Source organism: Pezoporus wallicus, unplaced genomic scaffold (genome assembly GCF_028554395.1).
Source record: "Pezoporus wallicus isolate ANWC-B61680 ecotype Strahan unplaced genomic scaffold, APGP_CSIRO_Pwel_v1 contig_9238, whole genome shotgun sequence".
In the NCBI taxonomy this organism is placed as follows: domain Eukaryota; kingdom Metazoa; phylum Chordata; class Aves; order Psittaciformes; family Psittacidae; genus Pezoporus; species Pezoporus wallicus.
In genome coordinates this window covers 1907951-1929722 of record NW_026636792.1, presented here as the reverse complement: position 1 = coordinate 1929722, position 21772 = coordinate 1907951, and the positions used below count along the sequence as shown (strand labels likewise).

General features: G+C 45.9%; 1 protein-coding gene across 2 annotated transcripts; it reads right to left on the bottom strand.

The window, feature by feature from the left end:
* Positions 1 to 266: 266 nt before the first annotated feature.
* On the bottom strand, positions 267 to 21068 carry PEDS1 (plasmanylethanolamine desaturase 1). Of its 2 annotated transcripts, none has more exons than XM_057401733.1 (6): positions 20828 to 21068; positions 17495 to 17614; positions 5872 to 5963; positions 4245 to 4389; positions 3391 to 3603; positions 267 to 1414 (listed from the first exon to the last, which is right to left on the bottom strand). In XM_057401733.1, exons 1-6 carry the CDS (start codon positions 21066 to 21068, stop codon positions 1293 to 1295), a joined length of 933 nt encoding a protein of 310 aa, XP_057257716.1. In that variant the 3' UTR covers positions 267 to 1292. The 2 variants fall into 2 exon arrangements, with proteins under 2 accessions (XP_057257716.1, XP_057257718.1); XM_057401735.1 differs by lacking the exon at positions 20828 to 21068 and adding an exon at positions 17751 to 18196.
* Between the last annotated feature and the right edge of the window lie 704 nt (positions 21069 to 21772).

Here is a 21772-nt window from a genome sequence, read left to right as displayed (position 1 = left end):
ATCCCAGTCCAGCAGTTACTCCTTAGCATCCAAAGCAGAGTTAACTGCACTTCTTGAAAGGTGTTGAGGTCTGGCCTAATATAGTGTCAAGCTCTTAGAGAGCTGACTAGCAACTGATCACTTCAACCTAAAGATGATGTAACAGGCTGCAAAGTGTTTTAGGTGGTCTGAATAGCACAAAGCATTTTACAACCAGTGATCAAGCTCTTGGGCTAAGCCCTGACAATGCATGAATGAAGAACAGCAACAAGACTTAACAAACATGATTAGTATTATCCAACTGCTTTGTTATAAATATATTATATACATTCAAACATCACATTAAAATATTATTCCATTACACCAGAAGAGATTAAGGCTTTATATTATTTACAGAAACAAGCAAGCACCTTAAAAAAAAGAACAAAACGCCAGTCATTGACAATTTCCCTTCTAACATTACAATTTGATACCTTGAGCTCTTGAATACAGCTATTTGCAATGTGCCCAATACTAGAACTATTTTAAACATTTATTGTCAGGGTAGGGAACACTTAACAGAAGACTCATCAGCGAGCACTCCGCATGAACAAACGCGAGCATGTGTCGTACTGGGTGCCCTCCCTCTTCTCAGAGGCTTCGTACGTTGAAGGCTTATGCAGAAACAGCTCAGTTCCACGTAGAGAGTAGAACAACTTTATTTTAAGGGAAACTGAAGACACTTGAGGATTTGTGGCCCACTGGTGGAGCAAGATTCCCAAAGTCTGTCCCACATTAGATCAATTCAATTCAACATAATAGAGCTGTAGGTTTATCGATCACTAAGTGCATTGAACAGCGATTATTTTATAGGCTTCCATTATTCTGACACACTGTTTTCATGCAGTGTACTTGGACTCAAACACACAGTGACACACTGCTGTCACCATTCTCCCTGTAGGTCTTAGGCAACAAGCTGTTTTTGAAGTGTTAAATAATGTTGATACAACACATGTTTACTACGCCACCATGTACCAATGGAGTGACTGTCCTGCCTTCTGGCTTGCCCGATAGCCTTTTGAGACACAGTGATGAAGTACTTCCTAAGATGTAAGCAGACACGGCCAAACAGAAAGGTGCTCAGTAAGAGTAATCATCTCCATTTCAAGTATCATTTTAAGAATTAGTTCATTTTGTTGCAGTCTGTTAGCACTTTTTAGTTTGTGCTTTAGAGTCTGTTATTTCTTTGCAGGTCTTGAATTTGGCTGATGGCTTTGTATTTAAAAAAAAACAACATTGGCAACAAGTTAAGGATTGCAGAAGGCTGGCAAAAGTTACTTAATTTTCTGAGCCCATTTCATGTCATCGGCTCTTGGCTTCTCCCCCGTAACTGCTTGGATAATGTTCTCCAAACACCTCCAGAATCTTATCTTCTCTAATGGATAGTTCAGCCAACCTAAGTGATTGCAAGGGAAAAAGAGGATTAGTTTCCAATAGCATCCAAAGTTCAATGTCTTGCAATGCTTGTTTAATAACATTCTTTAAATTAAACAAAGTAAATGAGAGGGCAATGGACTAATCTATGGCCATTGCAAACCTATCCGAAAAGAACCATCAAGTTGAATGAAGCAAGAGATTTTCCTACAACCAGGAAGAGATAGATGTATACAGGGTTATATTAGTTATCCCACACTTACAGAACTGTTCTGTAAGCGTATGTTATACTTGGCTCCATGTACGTTTCTCTTACCACAATGGAAACAGTGAGCTAGAAGTTTATGTTAGAGGGAAGAGCTGAAATGCAGGATAGTGCAAGCAAGACAGGAACCCAGGAAAGCTGCTGCAACCAGCTCTGTCAGCAGCAGGAAAAGAGCTGCTCTTGCTGGTGATGTCTGAGACTGTGTACAGCTATTATGGGACAGAAATACTAAAGGCAGAACATTCACGGCTGAAAATGTGTTTCTAGAGAGCTAGACCATTCCTAACCAGAGACAGCTACAGCTACCAAAACAGGAACTATTTTCAGCCACCTTTTGTAGTTGAAGATGTCCTTTCCCACCTCACCTGTGATCCTGCAGCTCCACTAACTCACTGTATACTGATGCCCCTTAGGAAGTCAGCCCATGCAATTCTCATTAAACCCAGCCAGTAACCCTCAAGGAATGGATGACTCCTTCCTGGTGTCTAAAAATGGTAGTCAGCCTGAAAGCTTTAACATTGGGAATGCTAGAAAGCTCTGTTATCTGACCCCATCCTTGGCAATGATACAGTGGCAGACCTTTATGTACACAGGTCAGCCATGAAACCAAGTATACTCTTGGGACTTGGCTATCTACTCAAGTCAAGTCACTAACAAGTGCCTCACAGTAACTAGTCATATTTCATTCGGTAAAGGCCCCTTTTAAATAGTGCATTGATTGCATATTTCTGTTGTCCTCCTCCTTTCTATCCTAGAAGAAAGAGAATTGGGGCTGCAGAAACACTTTGTTCCAATGGAAAGTTGAAGCATACAATCTGCATGCTGTGCTATGTCAGCCTAGTATGGTATGAACACTTACAGAAAGCACAGAGTGAACAAAAGCACATGCTTTTTGGTTTTTAAATGAGAAATGAAAGCAACTAGCCTAAGACTGCTGGTAATGGCCAGGCTTAAACTTTCAGGACATAATAGGACTGGAAAAAGCTCTTAAGGTGGCAACGTTTTTGCCATCTGTCAAGTCACGCTTCTTAATTGTACCATGTTTTTACATGACATTCTGGTCATGAGAATTAGGTTTGTTTCCTAGCAGAGATTTCAAAACCATCAGAATCTGTGTGTTAAAGCCAATGACAGAACGAAGAATGCAAGTGGTTTATTTCCAGCTCCCCAGTTAACTTGATGCAGGACTGTGCAACACTGGTGGGCAAGTACACCTGCCCATACAATGGGCATAAAACGAAATATAGATATAAGAGGAACTGAAAGGCAGGTTTTTGTAAGCTCTCACACTCCTCTGCCCCAAATCAGAATGGATGAAGATTGAAAATCCTGAAGCCTTGCTTTAGAAATGAGCATTCAAGGTAAGCTGCACTTGCAGATGATGAGCAATTTTGATGGAACAACAGCTTTGAGACTTTAATGAATGAAATCCATTACTAGCGCGAGATTACCAAGGTACCATGCAATTGGATCTCAGTACCACTAACTACCCTGTCACCACTAACTACCCTGTCACCACTAACTACCCTGTCAGGCTGAAAGTTACCTTTTAGTCAATCACAGACCTTCCCCCCCCATTTTTATGCAACAGAAAACTAGTTTTGCCAAGAGCACAATTAATTTCACCATGTCATTTTGTAGGTATTTAACAGGCTGTCACTAAATTACATATTGCCAGGTAAACTGCACTAGCCTACTAAAGAGAGGGTGTAGTATGAACCAAGTGGCAGTACCAGTTGTAATGCAGAAGTATGTCTCGTGTGGAGACACATGATGGATCCTGTGATGCTTCCGTGGAAGGATAATGTGCCAGTCCTGTAGGAATATGACCCAGCGTGGAAGACCAAAGTACGTGTGAGACCACTTGTGAATCTGGTTCGTCATGGTTATGAAGATGATGAGTGCAAAGACATAACACTCCCAAGGACACGTTTCATATAATGCCTCTGCAAAACAAAGATGTGTATCTTTACCATTTATGAAAAGGTAAATTTCTAGTAGGAAGATGCTGTCTTGCCCAGAGAGAGATGCCTGGTGCTGCAGGGACTAACAAAGGCCCCAACCAAGCTGCTTTGACAGAAGCATCATGAGAGCCAGTGAGCCATAAGCAATTCCAGAATTGTCACAAGACAGGCTGGAAAGCACCAGTGTCTGACAATGTGTAATGTGCTATAAACAATAAGTTCAACACTGAGTTTACCATCTATAAGATTACATTAATTCTTTAATTCTCCCACTTCCAGTTTGCAAGTGTTTCTATAAAGAGGAAGCATTTTTACACACTTCAGAACAATGAGTTCCTCCATACACACAGTTTGATCCCTCTTATAAAAGTAATATTTACTATAACTTCTAATGCTTCCTTGCAAGACTTCAGCCACAGACTGTCTGTTGAGCCAGAGCATCTAGCTGCCCCACCATCAAGGAAAAGGAAGGTTTCCCTTTCTCCTCCCAGGAGCGTCCTGCTTCCAAGAGCTATTACTTGTCCTCTTGCATTCACTGATTTCTCCTAGCTTCACACAGAGAAATGCTCATTTAAATACCAACACAAATGCTAAATGCACACAAGTCAGAAGCAAGAGCTTACCTGGGGAAAAAGAAACAAATTTGTACGCCATGTTTGCCAATGGGACCAGTGTCATAAAACAGTTATCTCCATTGGTCTCTATAAAATCGTGTCTGGTAATCGCTGTGGGGTCAATGTGATGTTCTCTAAAGGGTCTGATGAAAGCCTGAAAAAACCAAATTGACAAACATGAAACCATGGCTCCAAAATGATCTTAGAAAGAAAACTATTGAAACCTCCCTAACCTCACATACATTCAGATCTACGACAGTTTGAGTTTCCACTACAGAGCACGTATGCAGAATTCAAACTCGTGTGATGACAACACTTCAGATAATTTGATTTGCAAAGCAATTCAGTTCCCAGACCCAAATCCAGTTTTTCTTTGCTTTTCAGTTTTATCCTTCTTAGTTTTCACTTCAGACCTTTAGTCTGTAGATCTAAAACCTCAAGCATTAACATCCTAATTTCATATAAGCCTGTGACATTCACAAATGTAAGTCACTTTCTGAGCAGCATAAACCAATAGATCACTAAAAGAAAGTAAATTCAGCCTCATAATTTGTGTGGGCTAAAAGGACAGCATTAAAGGCAAGTCAAATGACCAGACAAACCAACAGAAGTCAAATAGTCAAATATAAAATCCTCCCCTAGGAGCAGAAATTGTGTCTGAATACACAGTCCCAGAGAAGACAGAGGAAATGCAGTCAGTAGGACTGGGACAGGAACACAAGTGCACTTATTTACCTGTAACACACACATCCTGTACAGCCTATGCAAAGGTGAACTCTTGTTTATGGAGTGCAGTCTCCTGCAGTCTTTGTCTTTGAACTATGGCCCAGAGATACAGGGACCCAAGGACTACTAAGTCGATTAAAGGTAAACAAGAACAAGCCTGAACCCAACAGTCTTAATTCCATTGTTCTAGTTCATGTATCTCTTGATAATTACAAGGAATATCCCATATACTTCCATACTAATATTGCACTGTGAAGAGTAATTAATGGTAGCTATAAAGAAGTTTACCTTTAAGAAAGATTATTGCTTATTACAGAAGTCAGTGCACCTTCCACTAAGCACCTGGCATTTGTAGCTGCAGGGGTATAAATACATCCCAAATCTAAAACCTCAGTCATCACCATTGTAATGCTATTACAACAGGGGCCAGTAGCACAGAAGCTGGAAAGCTTTCTGACTGGAGTGTCTTCCTGTTTTACAAGGCAGCTTTTAGAGGGTTTAGCTCCAGGAACAGCCCTCATTTCTCTGTGTTTATCAGCCTTTCAGAAGATCTACACTAGTCTAGCCAGGTTTCCACACTCATTGTGGCACAGGCCATTCCCACAGTACTTTGGGAATGGTCTGGGAACACTGGGATTGCAAAACTCTGTGCAAACCTTCAACAACGTGATAAAATAGGGCAGTGTCACCTTGCACATGTCACTGAGGCCAAGCATAAACATGGCACTTCAACAGCAATACACCATGCCTTTCAGTGGAGGAGGGTTCTGGGGTGGGTGAGCTGGTTACATTGGCAAGACTGCAAGAAAGATACAGCTTACACACACAGTCCAACGCAACTGGGAACACTGGAAGTGTTTCAGAAAAGCATTTCATAACATTTCCAAGCATAAGGATAAGAATCTCAAACCTTTCCAACTATGGGTAGCTCCACGGATCCCCACGTATCCGCTCCCCAGTGAAACAGTCCTGATAGAAAGTCAGCCGTAATAACTCCTGCAACTTGAACAGGGAGAGGGACAGTTAGATGTACACAGCAGTTTTAATGACATACATCTAATGTTTGGTTTATAAATTTACTTATTTAAGTCTAACTTAGATATTTACAACCACAGATCTACTCAATCTGACTAAACATAAGGTCAGACCAACTAGGAAAAAAGAAAGTCAACAAGACACCATTTGGATGGTTACCGTGTTCATTAAAGAGCAAGATTTTGTGTTTGGCCCATTTTCTACAGAAGAGCTTGACAAACCCTTACAATAGCTGGTATGGAGAACACCAGTTTTCCATCACTTATATCTGAATCACATCTGCCCACCCTCCCTCTTCAATAGCGTTTAACAGATTACCAGGCTGTTAAACCATCCCAGCAGATAATGCTATCTGCAGACCCATCCTTTCCAACCTTGGTCCCTTATGTGGGTAAACAAGCAGCACTGCACACTGATGGGTACAGATAAGCACTAAGGAGGAAGCCATTCCTGGGTACAGTGATACTATTTACAAAACAAGACTGGAACACCAAACAGCTTGGAAACTGTGGCACCTGCAATGCTGTAGGCAAGGCCCCAGAAACCAGCTACCAAGTCTCTGTAAGGAACAGAGTGCGCTTGTGGCATTTGCATACCGAGTCAGATACACCACTAAACAGAGCTTATTGCAGCAAGATTTTTCTAGCTGCCAACTGCAATAACTTTAAAACCGTGGTCAAGTAAGGGTGATTTTTAGTTCATGCACGTAAAGCCCTATTTTTGCCTTCATTTTCTGGATAACCTACCTACCCGAGTTTCTGGCTAATCCTGACATTAAAAGTAAGGACACAAGAGATGGCATTTGATCAGAACAAGTGTATATTTTCCAGTCAGTCACAGATGGTGTTTAACAGACACCTATCGCTCTTCACCTGCAGAAGTCATCTGGCTCCCAGGTTCCCAATCCCTTTAGCAATGAAGTCTCCAGCACAGTCAGAGTTATTCTCCTGCATGCACTCCGCTGCCAGGCTGTGCTTTGGAGGAAGAAGATTCAGCTCTTTCAGAGCTCCCTTGTTTTTAACTGAGAAGCTGGAGGAATGCGGCTGACAGCACAGCGATATGGCTATAGCAACACAGCAACGGGCGAGATACTGCCTCTGTGCTTGAGGCATTTCAGGCTGCCAGACCCTGCCCTTTACAGAACAAGAGGCAGTGGTTCTAGCATCGTGCTCTGAGCAGGTCTCAGATTAGCCAGGTCTGGATGGAGTCCAGATTTGCTGAAGGATAAAGCAAACTAAGCCTCAGGATCACTTCCACCCCCAGGGCCATCTCCTCAGGTGACAAAAACATCACAAAGATCTTCCTGTTTGTTTATTCTGAGATGGACCCCGCAGTGAACGTGCACCCAGCCATACCTGGTGATCCTCTGTGGAGCCAGTGCTCAGGCTCTGACAGGGAAGGCAGCACACACGTTACCTGCAGGTCTGGTTAAAGGAATTCAGCAGAAGCACGACCTAGATTTAATAGCAGCTGCTGCGTCCTGTGCAAATCCACCTGGGAACTGAGTGTCTGATCCCAGTGAAAATCCCTCAAAATCACCCACAGTTCACGCCAACTAAAGCACTCTGCACGGATCTTGCAGTCCACTGGTAAATGGGTCACAATAACAGAAATACAAAGACTGTGTGCTCAAAACATAGTTTCAAAGCAGCTCAGTTAGCAATTAGCTACTTTGGCACTGGCAGTCCTCATTGGAGCCTGGGGGTCCATAAAAAGCAGAGGAGGGGTCACAGGGCCAGGTCAGCGTGGCTGGAACCCAGCTCTTTAGTTTTTCCTCTGGTGTTTAGAATTATAGAATAGTTAGGGTTGGAAAGGACCTTAAGATCATCCAGTTCCAACCCCCCTGCCATGGGCAGGGATACTTCACACTAAACCATGTCACTCGAGGCTCTGGCCTTGAACACCACCAGGGATGGAGCATTCACAACCTCCCTGGGAAACCCATTCCAGTGCCTCACCACCCTTACAGTAAAGAACTTCTTCCTTAGATCCAATCTAAACTTCCCCTGTTTAAGTTTTAACCCATTACCCCTTCTCCTATCACTACAGTCCCTAATGAAGAGTCCCTCTCCAGCATCCCTATAGCCCCCCTTCAGATACTGGAAGGCTGCTATGAGATCTCCACGCAGCCTTCTCTTCTCCAGCCTGAACAGCCCCAACTTTCTCAGCCTATCTTCATATGGGAGGTGCTCCAACCCCCTGATCACCCTTGTGGCCTCCTCTGGACCAGTTCCATGTCCTTTTTATGCTGAGGACACCAGAACTGCACATAATACTCCAGGTGAGGTTTCATGAGAGGAGGGGCAGGATTACCTCCTTTGACCTGCTGGTCATGCTCCTTTTGATGCAGCCCAGGATGTGGTTGAACCTAATTTACCAAATTAGGGCTGTTTGCAGCACTCACCCATTGCAACAGAGTCTTTGCTCCGAAAACAGCAGGAGCTGCAAAACAAGAGGTGATGTAGGACATTTATTTTCTGCTCTGCTAATTTTTCTTCTGCACTAACTCTTCCTCAGATGTCCATGAAGCTAGGAGGATTCCTGGCTTTCTCTTCCACTTGCCAGCATTTGTTTCCTCTATGTGTCTGAAGACTTTGTTCAAGCACTGCTTCTCATTTATAGCATTGAGGCTTTGCGATGGGCAGGGACCCCTTTTCCTATTATGATGTTAGGCAAGACAATTCCAACTCATTTGTAATCCAGTCCAAAAGTTAAAGTTGCTGTGTACTGGTTCATCTTGCTTTGATGTCACCTTGTTGCTCCTCCCTCCCTCACAGAAACTTAAAAGCAGTCTGAGATATGCCAGAACACTACAATAAACATGCATCTTGCCCCACAAATCACACAACTTTATTTACCCTGGTCAGGATCCAGACTGTGCCTGACTTTCCTACTCCAGGAAGCTTAGGGCAGCTGCCTTGAGAGTCCAGCTTAATGAAGTTCTTGTGACACTGGCAGGATTGCTAAAGAGCAGGTAATTTTCAAAGCATGACGGAGGAGTAGGTTGTTCTGTTACTATCAATCAAGTGTTCTTCATCTTCAGCGCACAACCGTTACCTACAGTGCATGCAGCACAGCACACTTCAGATGTAGCCCTCTTCCTAGTTACCATTTCCTTAGCTGATCCCTCACCTCTGCAGGCTTTCCCCTCACCTTTCATTTGCAAAAAGGGAGAAGAAATAGATTAGGATTAGTGTGGCATCTGCTACCCAAAAGGCTTTCTTTTCCAATTAGAAATCAATCCCCACTGCTGAATCCATAATCTGTTTGGCCCAAACTCTTACATACAGCCAGAGATACGCCACCCTTTATGTATCACTTCATTGTACTGAACATAACTCCTTTTTAAGCAGTAAATTCTATAGACTTTTTTGTTTCAGGGCACACACTTAAGCTACAGTGAAATAGGGTGGAACACAACAGCTTTTAGATCTGCACCTAGCAGCTGAAAGAGCAAACTGCCTTGATTCAGGGGGAAGATATCCAAACAACACTCCACTTTGCAACGACTAAAATACCATTCTTGCTGAGGTAATCACCCTATTAACCCCCATCCCCTCCAGCACACTGCATTATCAGAGCTTGAAATAACAGCAGGAAAGTCAACAGAAAGAGAGGCAAAATACTGACAGTTCCATAGCTATTCCGTGTGTTACTCTGATGCCAGCTGGTAGAAAGCTAAGAGGAAAGAATGAAGGGTGCCTGAAGCAGTGCATTATACTAAAGCGGTATAGAAAAAACCTAACTACCAGAAACCTTTGTATTCAGCTGGACTGTAGAAGGGCTTGCTCACTCTGCAGCAGCTGTGTATGACACATCATAATAAAAGAGACAGAACTGAACCAAAGGTTATATACAGAGACATGACTAACATCATAACACTTCATTTGCATCCTGCCTCTGGACTCTGAAAGTACAAGCAGCAATGTATTGAACTCAATATTCTCATATACCTAGCACTGTCTTTAGGTAAAATGGGAAAACCAAGGCAGAGGTGTCCAGCTACTTCTCTAAGGTGGTATAAGAACTTGATGCTCTCTCATCAAGGCTGGGAAGGTGACAGAATTCATATTCAAGGCTGTCAGTCTTAAGAGTTTATTATAAAGTCAGAAAAGGCAGGATATTCACAATTTGGATACCTATGAACTGAAAAGCATGGATTCACACACTCATGGGAAGCAAGACCAGTAAAGCATTAGAGAAACATAGCTCTGTGCACATTAGTTTTACTCCAGCCTGCTGAGCAGTGGGATGGAGGATCAGTCCACCCACAGCTTATAGCTTAAGAGGTGAGCACTCAGAAGGCACAGAAGGGGAAGAAGGCATTGTGGTTAAGAAATGAGCTGCAGAACTTGCTCAAAACATCAGGATTTGTTTCGGATTTTAGGCTGCTGAACCAGGGGAGAAGAAAAAGGCCTCGCAGACAGGGAGACCACAGGTGTGTGAATGAACCTCAACCAGCAGCAGATGGTTTAAAGTAAGTGAACACATGACTGATGCACACATTTGCTAGAACAGCTGTTCTCTTCCAGCCACTTGTGATCCTTTGCTCGGGTGAGCCTGCAGGCACAGCAGTACCCTTGGGACACCACAGAGGGAGTGGGTGCCTCTGGTCTGAGTCAGGGGATGTGCCAGAGCATGACTGTGGTACTCAGACACCCAAATCACCTGCCAGGCCACGCTCAATGGCTCCAAGAGACGCTGCCCAAACATGCAGTCAACAAAGATGCCTTTGCTCCTGCTTGTGTTCTCTTCAGAAACAGGTAAAACATACGGGCTTGTGTCACAGAGCAGCCCCCACTCCTCCTCTTCCTTGCTTAGGTACCAAACTGAGGATTACAACCTGCAGCCTCAATAGACAAGCTCTCTCGTGAACCAGTCACATACCACTTCCTGCAACCCAGGTGCTCCCGGTGCGAGCAAAGGAAGCCACATGAAGTGGGACATTTGAACACCTCGTGCCTTCAGAGACAGAACTATTTTGCATGTTCTGCAACAGAAAGTTGTACTTCACCAAAAGGGTACAGAGCCCAGTGTAAGCCTGGCTTTGCACGGATAGAACCCTCACGTTGTAGCCCAGAAGCCTTGCAATAGGGTATGTAAAGTTTCCTATTCACTGTAACCACTCGGTTAAGAGTCTCTGGAGAGAGGAAAAAAAACAGCATAAAATGTTATTAAATAACCTGATGCTATTGTGCAACGTCATTGAGAGGTACAGTCACTTGTAATCAGTGACTGCACAAACCAGTTGAATGTTACAGCACTGAAGAGCCCCAGGAGTGGCCAATTCCACAACAGAAAGATCGGTTTTCTAAATAATCAATATGCTAAAGCAACATTGCTTTGCTACTTATATGCTTGTGAAAATAAAATGCCTTCGTCATCTGCATTCCACATTTAGTGGCTTTCCATACAGAAAAGGCAAGGCTTGATACTATGGCAAGTTATGAGGCAAAGAAAATCCCATTTCAAGAAGTATAAAGTGTAGCAGCTTAAAAGCAAAGGAGATGAGCTAATTGTTTTGGCTATTTAAAGCTGAGAAACGTTCAGTCAAAACTGGACCTAACAGTGCAAGGAAGCAGAGAACACAGCTGAGCTATGAAATAAAGGGGCCTGGATATATTATTATATGCATTAATTAGAGTATAATTGGGTTTTCAAATAAGCCATGTCTATAATACATAGGCTCCAGAGATGGGAAAGGTCTATCCCGAGTTGCACATGCATATTTCACAAGATTGGCACACTACTGATCCAGCAGACATTCCTTCTCCTTCCACTGTATGCTCCAGTTACTCCCTGCTATGGGAAAGCCATACAATCCACTGCCTCCCAGAAACGCCTCCCAAGAACCAGGCGCACCTCTCATAGCTCTTGCCTCACCTCTAACTGCGACAGACCTAAACAGCAGCCTCAGGGCAGAAACCACACACCTTCCAATACTGCCAGAAGCTCCCAGGAAAAGCACATCCCCAGGGCACCAGGGTACCAGCTCCCCTGGAGGCACACATCAGCAGATCCTAAGCCATGACTTGGCTAAGAATCACTACCCGATAAATTTAATGATAGGAACCACATTTTATGTTTGTGTCCTTAATCATAGCCTGTTAACCCAAAGCAGGTATTTCTCCAACTGATGGAGTCCTGGGCAAGCACCCATCATATTTAAATGACCAAATCTTGACAGCCTTACCTAGGCCTCAGGTTCTTGCACAAAAAGTACCATTGTGTGTAATTCTTTCCCCTGAAAAGACATTTACTAGAAAAAGCAATTAATCACTTCTGGATGGCTTACAAGAACAGAGAGCAATGGTTACTGAATGCAACCCCGGAGCACGTTCTCCCTCACTGAAAGCCCCCCCTACTTTCATTAGTATGACTGATCAAACTGACCCTCTGGTTTCACCCATTGCAAACACCCCCAGGAATCCCACAGAGCGAGCTCGGCTCTCGGCAGCACCAGGAGCTCTGTGCAGGCAGGCTGGCACCCACAGACCTGAGCATTTGCCTGGCGCAGGAAATAAGCATCCATAATCTCTCACCAAAGCGGATCATTCTGTCACCACTCACTCCAACCCACTCCATCAGGGCAACACTCCAACATGGGTTCATGTGCTGAAGTGCATGAGGCACTATTCCAAGTAAACCAGGGCCACTGAGACCTATATTAAACCAAAGTCCCCTGCAACTTTAAGAGAGCCCCAGATAGCTCGCCAAGCACACAGAGCTGTCTTTGTCCCAGCCCTGCTGCTGACATAAGGAGCAAAAGCACATCCACTGTGCACACAAGGGCGAAAGCACAGATGGAGCCATGTCACCAGCTTCCCTCTGCTCCCAGGGTAAACCAATCTCCGGCAGGGAGAAGGGCTCATCTCTCCCCATCAAGGTATTGCCTCCATCCACTCTGCCCCAGAGCTCTGCTGGCACAATGGAGAAGTTCATCCCCTCATCCGGGTTACACAATGAACAGATAACAACAGACATATCACCCAGCAGAGTGCAAACCATGTACTCCGTAATTCCACTGTCAAGACCAACAGCCTCCAGCATCTGTTGGTGCCAGAAAGGCTATAGCCCAAGTTAACACACACAGCACTACAGAATCTGTCAGGAGATGATGATGGTTGGATGGGGCTTGGAGCAACCTGCTCTAGCGGAAGGTGTCCCTGCCCGTGGCAGGAGATTGGAACCGGATGAGCTTTAAGGTGCTTTCCAACCCAAACTATTCTGTGACTCTGCCATTATTCTGTGACTCTGACGTTACATAGATTGTGTCAGGACAGTGCAATGCAACATTCACTCAAAGTATCCACCTTTAAGAGATAATAGGGTTTAGGATGGAAAACACGAAGTTACCAACAGACAAGAAGTAACTGACAATTGCCTCAGGGAGGGGGTGAGACAGCGGCTGACAAAGATTTGTCTTACTTGCACTGATGCAAAAGATGATTTTCCTTTGTTAACTGAGGGTTTCCCTGGTGTCATTTCAAGGACCTTTCAAATCACGATTTCAAGTGGAAACTCACTTTAATGCACAAATCCAAAGCAAAGTGACATCGCCACAGTTGTGTCTCTCGCTGCAAGGCAGCAGGATGTTGATGCAGGGGCACATCAGTGCACTTCATAAAGCATTGATGGTCCCTAGAGCGTGTTTACTCCAATGTGTGCCAGAGCTTTCATATGTATCACACACCCATCACTTGGCTCTGCAATGCAGGTAACCAAGTGCAGCTCTGCAGAGCTGCTCAGGCTTGAAACAAAGAGGCTGTGGGCCTTGATCAGAACAAGTTTCTATTTTAAAAGTGAACCAAGTGATTTCTTTCTGCTCCGGCCAACCCACAGCATCTGCTATACTGAAACATGTGCCTCTAATGGGCTTAGAAAAAAATCAGTTCCCCGCCTCTCAAACGATCACTAATTGTATCTTGTGTTATGTCACAGGATGTTTCTAAAGAGATCTGCCCTACTTGGGGCAGTTCTTGGGAATATAAACAGGTTACAACACAAACTTAATGGATTTCCTTTGTAAGACTGCAGTAAACAGGATCCGTTAAGAACAAACGTGGCTGCAGATAAAAGTCAGATGCCAGAAACAAGTCACTCAACCTGGAAAAAAAAGGCTTTAAAACCCTGTAAGAAGACATGAGCAGGGAGGGGAAAATGAAAAACAGAAATCCATGGTGACTTGCCAAACTTTTCATCAAGATGCTATTAATACACTGCATATATATATACACACACAGAGAGAGCTCCTGTATACTGAATAACATGTTGGACACCACAAAGTCACCTGAGGGTGCAGGGGATTTCAAACCTAATCTCACATGTTCTGGCAAGGCTTTTCTACTTATCACAAAGTGACACCTAGGCCAGCCTTGTCTCCAGCGCTGCTGAGCTGCTCTGGGTCTGCAGCACTGCCAGGGTGCTGTCCTGCTGCAGTGGGAGTGTTTGGATGTTAACCCTCCATCACATCAGCTTTCCGACCCGAGGCTGCCCTGGCATTCACTGTGTGCATGTGTGTGTGCAAATATGGTACCACATTCAAATCTACATCGTTATCAGCTTGCATGAAAAGGAGATTTTTCATAGCTTCTGAGCAGCAGAAGATACTCAGAATAGGGCACGACCGGAGTCAACCCAAACAACAAAACAAATCCACCCTCTGCCCACTTTCTTTTCTCTTTTCTTTTTGACAGCGAGGAGGGGAAGGGAATTGCCTTCCAGAGATAAGAGGCTCACATGCCTCTTCCTTTCCAGCAAGATCATCTTTAGTCAGCACAAAACAACCGAGTTCAAAAGCTATTCTAAACCAACGTCGTAAAGTTCCCTCCTCACAGCCCCAGTGCCCGTAGGTGATTCAGCACAGCAAATGACAGCACGCCACGTTGAGTGCATTTCTCAGCAGCCTGCTCACATCACACAAGGAAGTAAGTGCTTTCGGAATGCCAGTAAGGGGAGGATCAGATCTTTCTGTCCTAGGAGTTTATAGATATTTACAGTGTTACCTATGTTACAGCTACGCCTTTAAAGGCATGAAAAAAAGAAGCTATAACACAGCCTTTAACCATAGAGACAGGGTTTACATAAGCTGAAGTGATGCAGAAGGTTCAAGCTACTCACTATTTCTTAAAACAAAGCACATATTTACATAAGAGTACACAGAGAGTGCTAGCAACACATCCCAAGGAACAGGCCTGTGAAGATCGGACCCAGCCCACTGGATCACCAATCACTTTTGGATTCCTACACACGATCTAGAGCCGTGTCTTTATTAGCAGAATGTTTCATTTGCCATCTCAACTCAAAGGTCAACATTCCAGTCTAAGCTTCATGAAAGCTCTCAATGGGCAAACATCTGACCACGTCTGTAACTCAATGCTCCTTATCTCACCCACTGCACTGCAGTACATGGGAATCGGGGCATTTATGGAGATGAGTTTCACAGAACTCAATCCATAGGGAAAATTAGGCTGTATTACAGACATCTTTCACACTTTACCTGGAGAAATGATGGACTGAAGACAGGAAAACAAGATAGCATGGAGCACTTATTATTTTATTGAACTCATTTTTGTACACGCTATCAGTTATTTCCACACTACTTTATTTACACAGAATCCAGATTCTGCTGTTTTAATCATTCACCACTACTTAAATAATATTATCAGTGAATTGGCTGCTTTATCAGTTAAACTGGTAACCAGGATATCAGAGAACTCAAGCTTTTATCAATATTAACAGAGATGAAAGCCAGTTGCAAACAGATTGCACTACAGGTGAAGCATCATTACTGCCTCTCTTGTCTACACCTGACATCATTATGGAGCAGTTCTCATGCCATGCTCTTCTCCATTCCTCCCAACACCTCCACCTCATCAGCTCAGAGCGGGCAAAATGAAATGAGGCCAAGCAAGCTGGTGTGATTTGCAGTGGAAGTCTCTGCTCCCCCTCAGCCCCAACAGAAAATGATCTTTAAAGAGGCATCAGGAATTACCTCTTCCCAGCTTTGGCAAAAATTCACGGCATCTATCATGTATCACTCTGAACCTGCTGCTGTGTTTTGCTGGTGCTTGGTTGGGGTTTTTATACATATAATTGTCAACAAGTACCATTCTCTTCTAAAACACAACAATTCACACAGTTTATAGACAAGTTACTTTTGTTATGAAACGTGGAAGCTGAACACCTGTAGCTAGCTTACATGGTGTCCTGATGAATGACACCATTTGGTCTCCTTTCAGTTAACTGGGAAATCGTATTAAAATATGTAAACCTTTATACACACAAAACAGAAGCTGCTAACCCTGCATTTAACATCCATCGCAAGGACAGCAGAAGACTGCTGAAATGCTTAGTTCTCTTCCCTCCCTCACCCCATATTAGACTCTAACCAGAAAGTTATGCGAGGTATGCACTGCAGAGCTGGCTCTTCCGATTCCTAAATTTAATCCTCTTTCCTTTTCCCACATCACCTCCCATATGCACACAACCACACAGCCACCAGGAACATTTGCTGCCCAGGAAATGCCAACAGACTGAGCAAGCCAAGCTGCCCACCTGCTGCAGCTCAGCCCGCTCCACTGCCCTCTCTTCTGCCTGCTCCCAAGAAAGCTTCTGTGCCACAGCATTTCAACACCATCTCAGTAACACAGTGCTCATGTAAACACTGACACTTTAGGCTCCAAGTGTTAAGCAACATTCAGGTTGTACGTAGGTTTAGGCTTTGAATGATGTAATGAATGTTGTGGAGTCCCTTTTCACACTCAGGTTATTCCAAAACAAGATTTTCCTTCAGCTAATCCCATGCAATTCCTCATTCTATCAGTAAAGGTGTACAGCATCATACTAGAATTCTTTACTAGTTCTTCCTCTCCATCTTTTCAGATGAAATCGCCAACTCTCACTGCACCTACACCAGCTGCCTCTGTACTGACAACTTAAATACTTCTACACATCTAAGGCAGAGATACAATACTGCACTTGCTTGCCTATGCTCCCAATCAAACAGAGTAATAAGAGACCAGTAGTCCCATTTACTGCCACAAAAAAGCTGCATTCAGGACAAAGGCCAAACTTCATGTTTCAGTGTGAAATCGCAACACTCCCAAATACTCATTTTTAGTTCTCAGCCTCCAGAAATAATTGGGCTTTTGCTCTCTGGGAAGTTCCTGTGAGTATTCTTGTCAATCAATGTATTTTGTTGCCAGCTGTGACAGTCATGAAGGCTTTTCACCTCTTAATAGTCCTCACACTTGCAGTGACTACACAAGAACACCGCACTGCAGTAACTATGCTAAAAACTTCACCTTTGAGATATAAGAAGCCACTGAAAAAGAGCACTAGAAACTTTTGCAGATGGCCTCCGTTTCAGAGGCAGTGCAATTGCACACACAGGAACATCCCTGTCCCTTTCAACAGCAAGTTAAGCCTAAGAGATCACACACTCGTTTCCAGCATCACAACAGTCTTGTTCATGGCAGCGAACGGCTCCTACTTACAGATCCCAACAATCACTGAGGGCATGTGTTCCAGGTGCAAGTAGAAGAGGAGATTGTAAAAATTGAAGCAGATGAGAGAGAAGCACAGGATGACCGAGATCCACTCCTGCAGCCTCTTTCCTGTTGAGGAAAAAAGGAGAAAAGGCTTGTTTTAGTTTATCTGAGTGGACATTTTGACATCTGCAATAATACGGACATTCCACTGCCTGGATGACTGACTCCCTTTGTCTGACAGGGAACCAGAACAGAAACTCACTTATCCACAGGAGGTGTGCATATTTTGTTGTGACAGTCTTCTTCCTCCAGCCACTACTAACCCCTTCCCTGTGCCCTTGCCCAAATAACAGGGACAAATCAGACATCATCTGACATTGTCCTAGTTTCCTTCCCCCTGCGGTTGCTGGCATTATGCTCCTCTGCATCACATCCTTTTTCAAATCTCCTTTTCATTCAATATTCAGTATTGCTGGGATGGCTGAATATGGGAACAAATTCTTGGCTTCAGATGCCCTGTAGTTAAGTCACCTCATCATCTGCAGTATTTAGAATCTCAGCGCTTGTAAATAAAGCTGTGGTGCTTGCAGGAAAAAGCATCATCCTGTATTCTGCTGACCCCAGAACTGCTTTCCTGACATTTGAGCTATACTTCCGAAGCTTGCTTAACTCCTGCAGCCTTGTCTTTGCCCTCCCGCTCCCAGGCAGAAGCCTATGACCTCTCAACCACTGCAAGATGAGAGGAGACAGAAAAAGCAAAGAGAAAGATCTGGCAAAAATTCTCTCTTGTACCATGCTGTACTACTACCGTATCTGAACAACCCCCTCTTTTATTGCCTATAAAAAGAGACATATCAGAGTATGGTAACACTTTGAACATTCAGATTAGCAGCAGAAAGCTTCTGCCTGTCAGTCACTGCTAGAGCCTCAGAAGGCACTGATGCCGAGAGCAAGAGAACACTCAGTGCAAGGCCCACATGGATTAAGTCATCAGAAACAGACCTTTAATGCCTAAATCCAAGATGATCTGAGCCACCACCTTGGCCCAGCAGGGCCCTGGCTGTAGTTAGCTCTTGACATGCTCAGGAGCAGAGCCTTCATTCTTCACCTATTTCAGGGGCCAGACAGCACTACTGCCCTTGCCCATGGCCTTCCAGAGCAGTTTAACCCCACTGACCATTCCCACTCTCTCCTGCAGCCTTACACACTTTGTACCACTCCAGCTTGAGGCACAGCAACATGCAGGGGAGCAGTCAGTAAGGACTATGTGCAAGGCGCACATCCTCTCACAGGAGCAGTGGCACACTCACATGTCTGGCACGCGTTCAGGACAGGAGCTTCTTTCCTACCACTCCACTACACTGACCTACTGCCTGATCAAATTTCTCCTCCTAAATGCTAAATCAAGTCACTCTTCTCAACTATCCCGTGCAGTGGAAAGGAAGCTAGGAACACTGAAGGAGGATCAGTGTTCTCTTCAATGTGCCTACAATGCAACATTTAAAGCGCTGTGAACAGAGACTTCTAGAGGCCATAAGGGTGCAAACCAACATCCTCTGCAGTAGCAGAGAATCCTAAAATTAAATTAGGACGCAAGAACAAGCATATTTCCAGGCAGCATCAGGTGACAATGTGGGAAACTATAGAGATCCCTGGAGTAATGAAAGTAAGAGTTAATTAATGCTCCCTGCATAAGGAAACCACACCCTGATTAGGGGAGAGAAGTGGGCAGATCCTCACGGAACAATTAGCTGACTGTGGGGAAACACTCGCTCCTTACTAGCGGGTCCCAGGAGTTCAGCCTATGCAAACAGCTCTGTACTCTGAACATGGGATCCCAAGGTGACTGCCTGGAGATACCCAAGTCCAGAAACACAAGCCCAGCTCTGGACAGACTGGGAAGGTGAATCAGCCAAAGGAGCACAGTCAGCACCAACAACTTGTGCTTGGATCACGGGTAATGGTTTGTGTTGGAAAGAACCTTAAAGCTCATCCAGTTCCAATCCTCTGCATGGGCAGGGACACCTTCCACTGGAGCAGGTGGCTCCAAGCCCCATCCAACCTGGCCTTGAACACTGCCAGGGATGCTCTCAAGTTTAAAAGTACACCCCCCCTGAAGGAATAAGGTGCCAAAGCCAGTAAGTACGTGCTTAAAGAAATAGTGGAAATACCGCAGAGTCATACTCACTCTGCACAATTATATGTAATCCCTGCTCTTAAGACTTCCTGCTCAGTAGTTCAACATCATGTGCTTCCACCGTAACACATATTCTGACATTGTTTATGTAAGTTATTTATGTAACACCAGAAAGAAATGCACATCTAATCTACCAGCACAGCTCACTGCTGATGGGTATCGCTATACACGTGCTGCTCCACAGACTTCCCAGGAACTTACGTCCACAGCTGAAGATAAGAGCAGCAAGTTCTTTGGGGAGGAAAATCTTTTCCTTATGAGCAAGAGCACAGCGCAATTGTAAAGCTGGTGTTTGCTTGTGCGTAAAGCACAGGAACTGGTCACCACCTGGATCAGAGCTGTGCCTCTAGACCAGCTGAAGGACGTCACACACTACGTACTCTAGGGCAAAGAGGTGACCAATGCAAGATGCAATGGGCACACTTGCCCTGAACAGTCTGGAAAAGTGGCAAACTAATGGATGCCTTTGTTTTCTTATCGTTACTTGGCTCTGTGCAAGTGAGAACTCCTGCTTTTCCAGTAATGGCCTTGAACACGCAAGCTAAGGTGCTTGGCTGACCACAAACCACAAGATGGAGAAAACCTATCTTCCGTTTCCTAGTCCTTCACCAGGGAATGAAGGACAGGAATGGCAGGAATACCTGGCATCACTCTCACCCAGCTAAAGACAACGACACACCCCATTATAAGGACTTTACCGTTATTTCCAAGGTATAATCACAGAGTTGCTGCGGCTGACAAACAACAAGCCTCAGGAAGACAAGGCCAAACCAAAGCCTCAAACACCCCCCAACCAGTTCCGAGGTGCCAGGAGTGAATATCTCAAGTAGCCACCAAGTACCCTGAAATGAAAGCTCCTGGGGATAGCACCCGAGCTCGCACGTCTGCGTTTAGATCCAAGGTGAAGGCTGCGTGAGCACTCAAAGGGCAGAGCATTCACCGGGAGCAGGCTCTCGCCAGAGAACCCCCCACGGCAGCGCAGCCCTGAACCAGCCGCACTCTCCCGCCCTGCGCAGGCCGCCAGCGTGCGGCACCGCTAACCCGGGGCTCTCTGCAGCCGCACCGGGCCGGGCCGGGGGGAGCTCCCCGGGGTCCCTTCCTCCGCCCCACCCCTGCGCTACTCCCGCTGCCGCCGCCCTCACCTGGGGAGTAGAGCTCGGCCAGCTCGCGGGCCCCGGCGTGCTGCGCGCCCCACCGCCGGCTGCCGCCCTCGGGCTCCTCCGCGGCCTCCGCCTGCGGCCCCGCCGCCTCCGCGCGGACGCTGTCGGCGGCGCCGGCGCTCGCCATGGCCCGGCCCCGCGGCGGCTGCTGCTCCTGGAGGCCGGCGGGCGGCGGCGGGCGGCACCCAGGGCCCGGCGGCGGAGCTGCGGCCCGCGGCAGCATCGGGACAGCTTCTCTGGGCACCCTGTGCCAGGGCCTCAGCACCCTCACAGGTGATACTTGTGCCAGGTCACTTGTAGGTTTCCTGACACTGCTTCACTTTCAGGGTGCTGTTTCCACCAGCACTATGTCCATGCGGTGCCAGACCCCTGTGGTGGCACGTTGGGTGTGGCAGCTCTTGGAGCTCCACTGGAGCCTGTGAGTAGAAGATGTCCCAGCCCATGGCAGGGAACTGGATGATCTTTCAGGTCCTTCCCAGCCCAAACCCAAACCATTCCATGGTTCCATAGTCCCACATCTAGAGCAAGGCTACTGAGACTCTGAATGGAACTCTGCACTGAGAGTGTTTCCGGAGGAAAACCTGTGTGCTCTTTGGGGCGACAAGGGCTGTATCGGGACACGACAGACCGCACTGCTGCATCCCTGTCGGGTTTGTTCAGGGGCAGCAGACACCAGGCCCCACCGTGCCGTGCTCATCGCGCTGCCCGCTCCCGGGAAACAGGCCGGGGGCTGTTCGGGCGGCACAGCCGGCGGGGCGGCGGCGCGGCTGCAGCGGCCTCGGGGCGAGCAGCGTTCAAACGCCCGCCCTGCGCGGGCCGGGCCGCCGGTTACCGCCAACTGCCCCGCCCCGGCCCCGGCCCCGCCCCGTGCCCGCAGCGCGCCGCTAGATGGCGCCCCAAGCCCGGTGACGGGCCCGGCCGAGGGGG

Bases quoted from the DNA above. Each gene is read 5' to 3' on its own strand.
- PEDS1 (XM_057401733.1), bottom strand. From the start codon at position 21,068: ATGCTGCCGCGGGCCGCAGCTCCGCCGCCGGGCCCTGGGTGCCGCCCG. The intron at 17,615-20,827 runs GTGAGGGCGGCG...TTTCCTCAACAG, and splicing joins GGCCGAGCTCTACTCCCCAG to GAAAGAGGCTGCAGGAGTGG. The intron at 4,390-5,871 runs GTTTGAGATTCT...TGGTTTTTTCAG, and splicing joins AGCTACCCATAGTTGGAAAG to GCTTTCATCAGACCCTTTAG.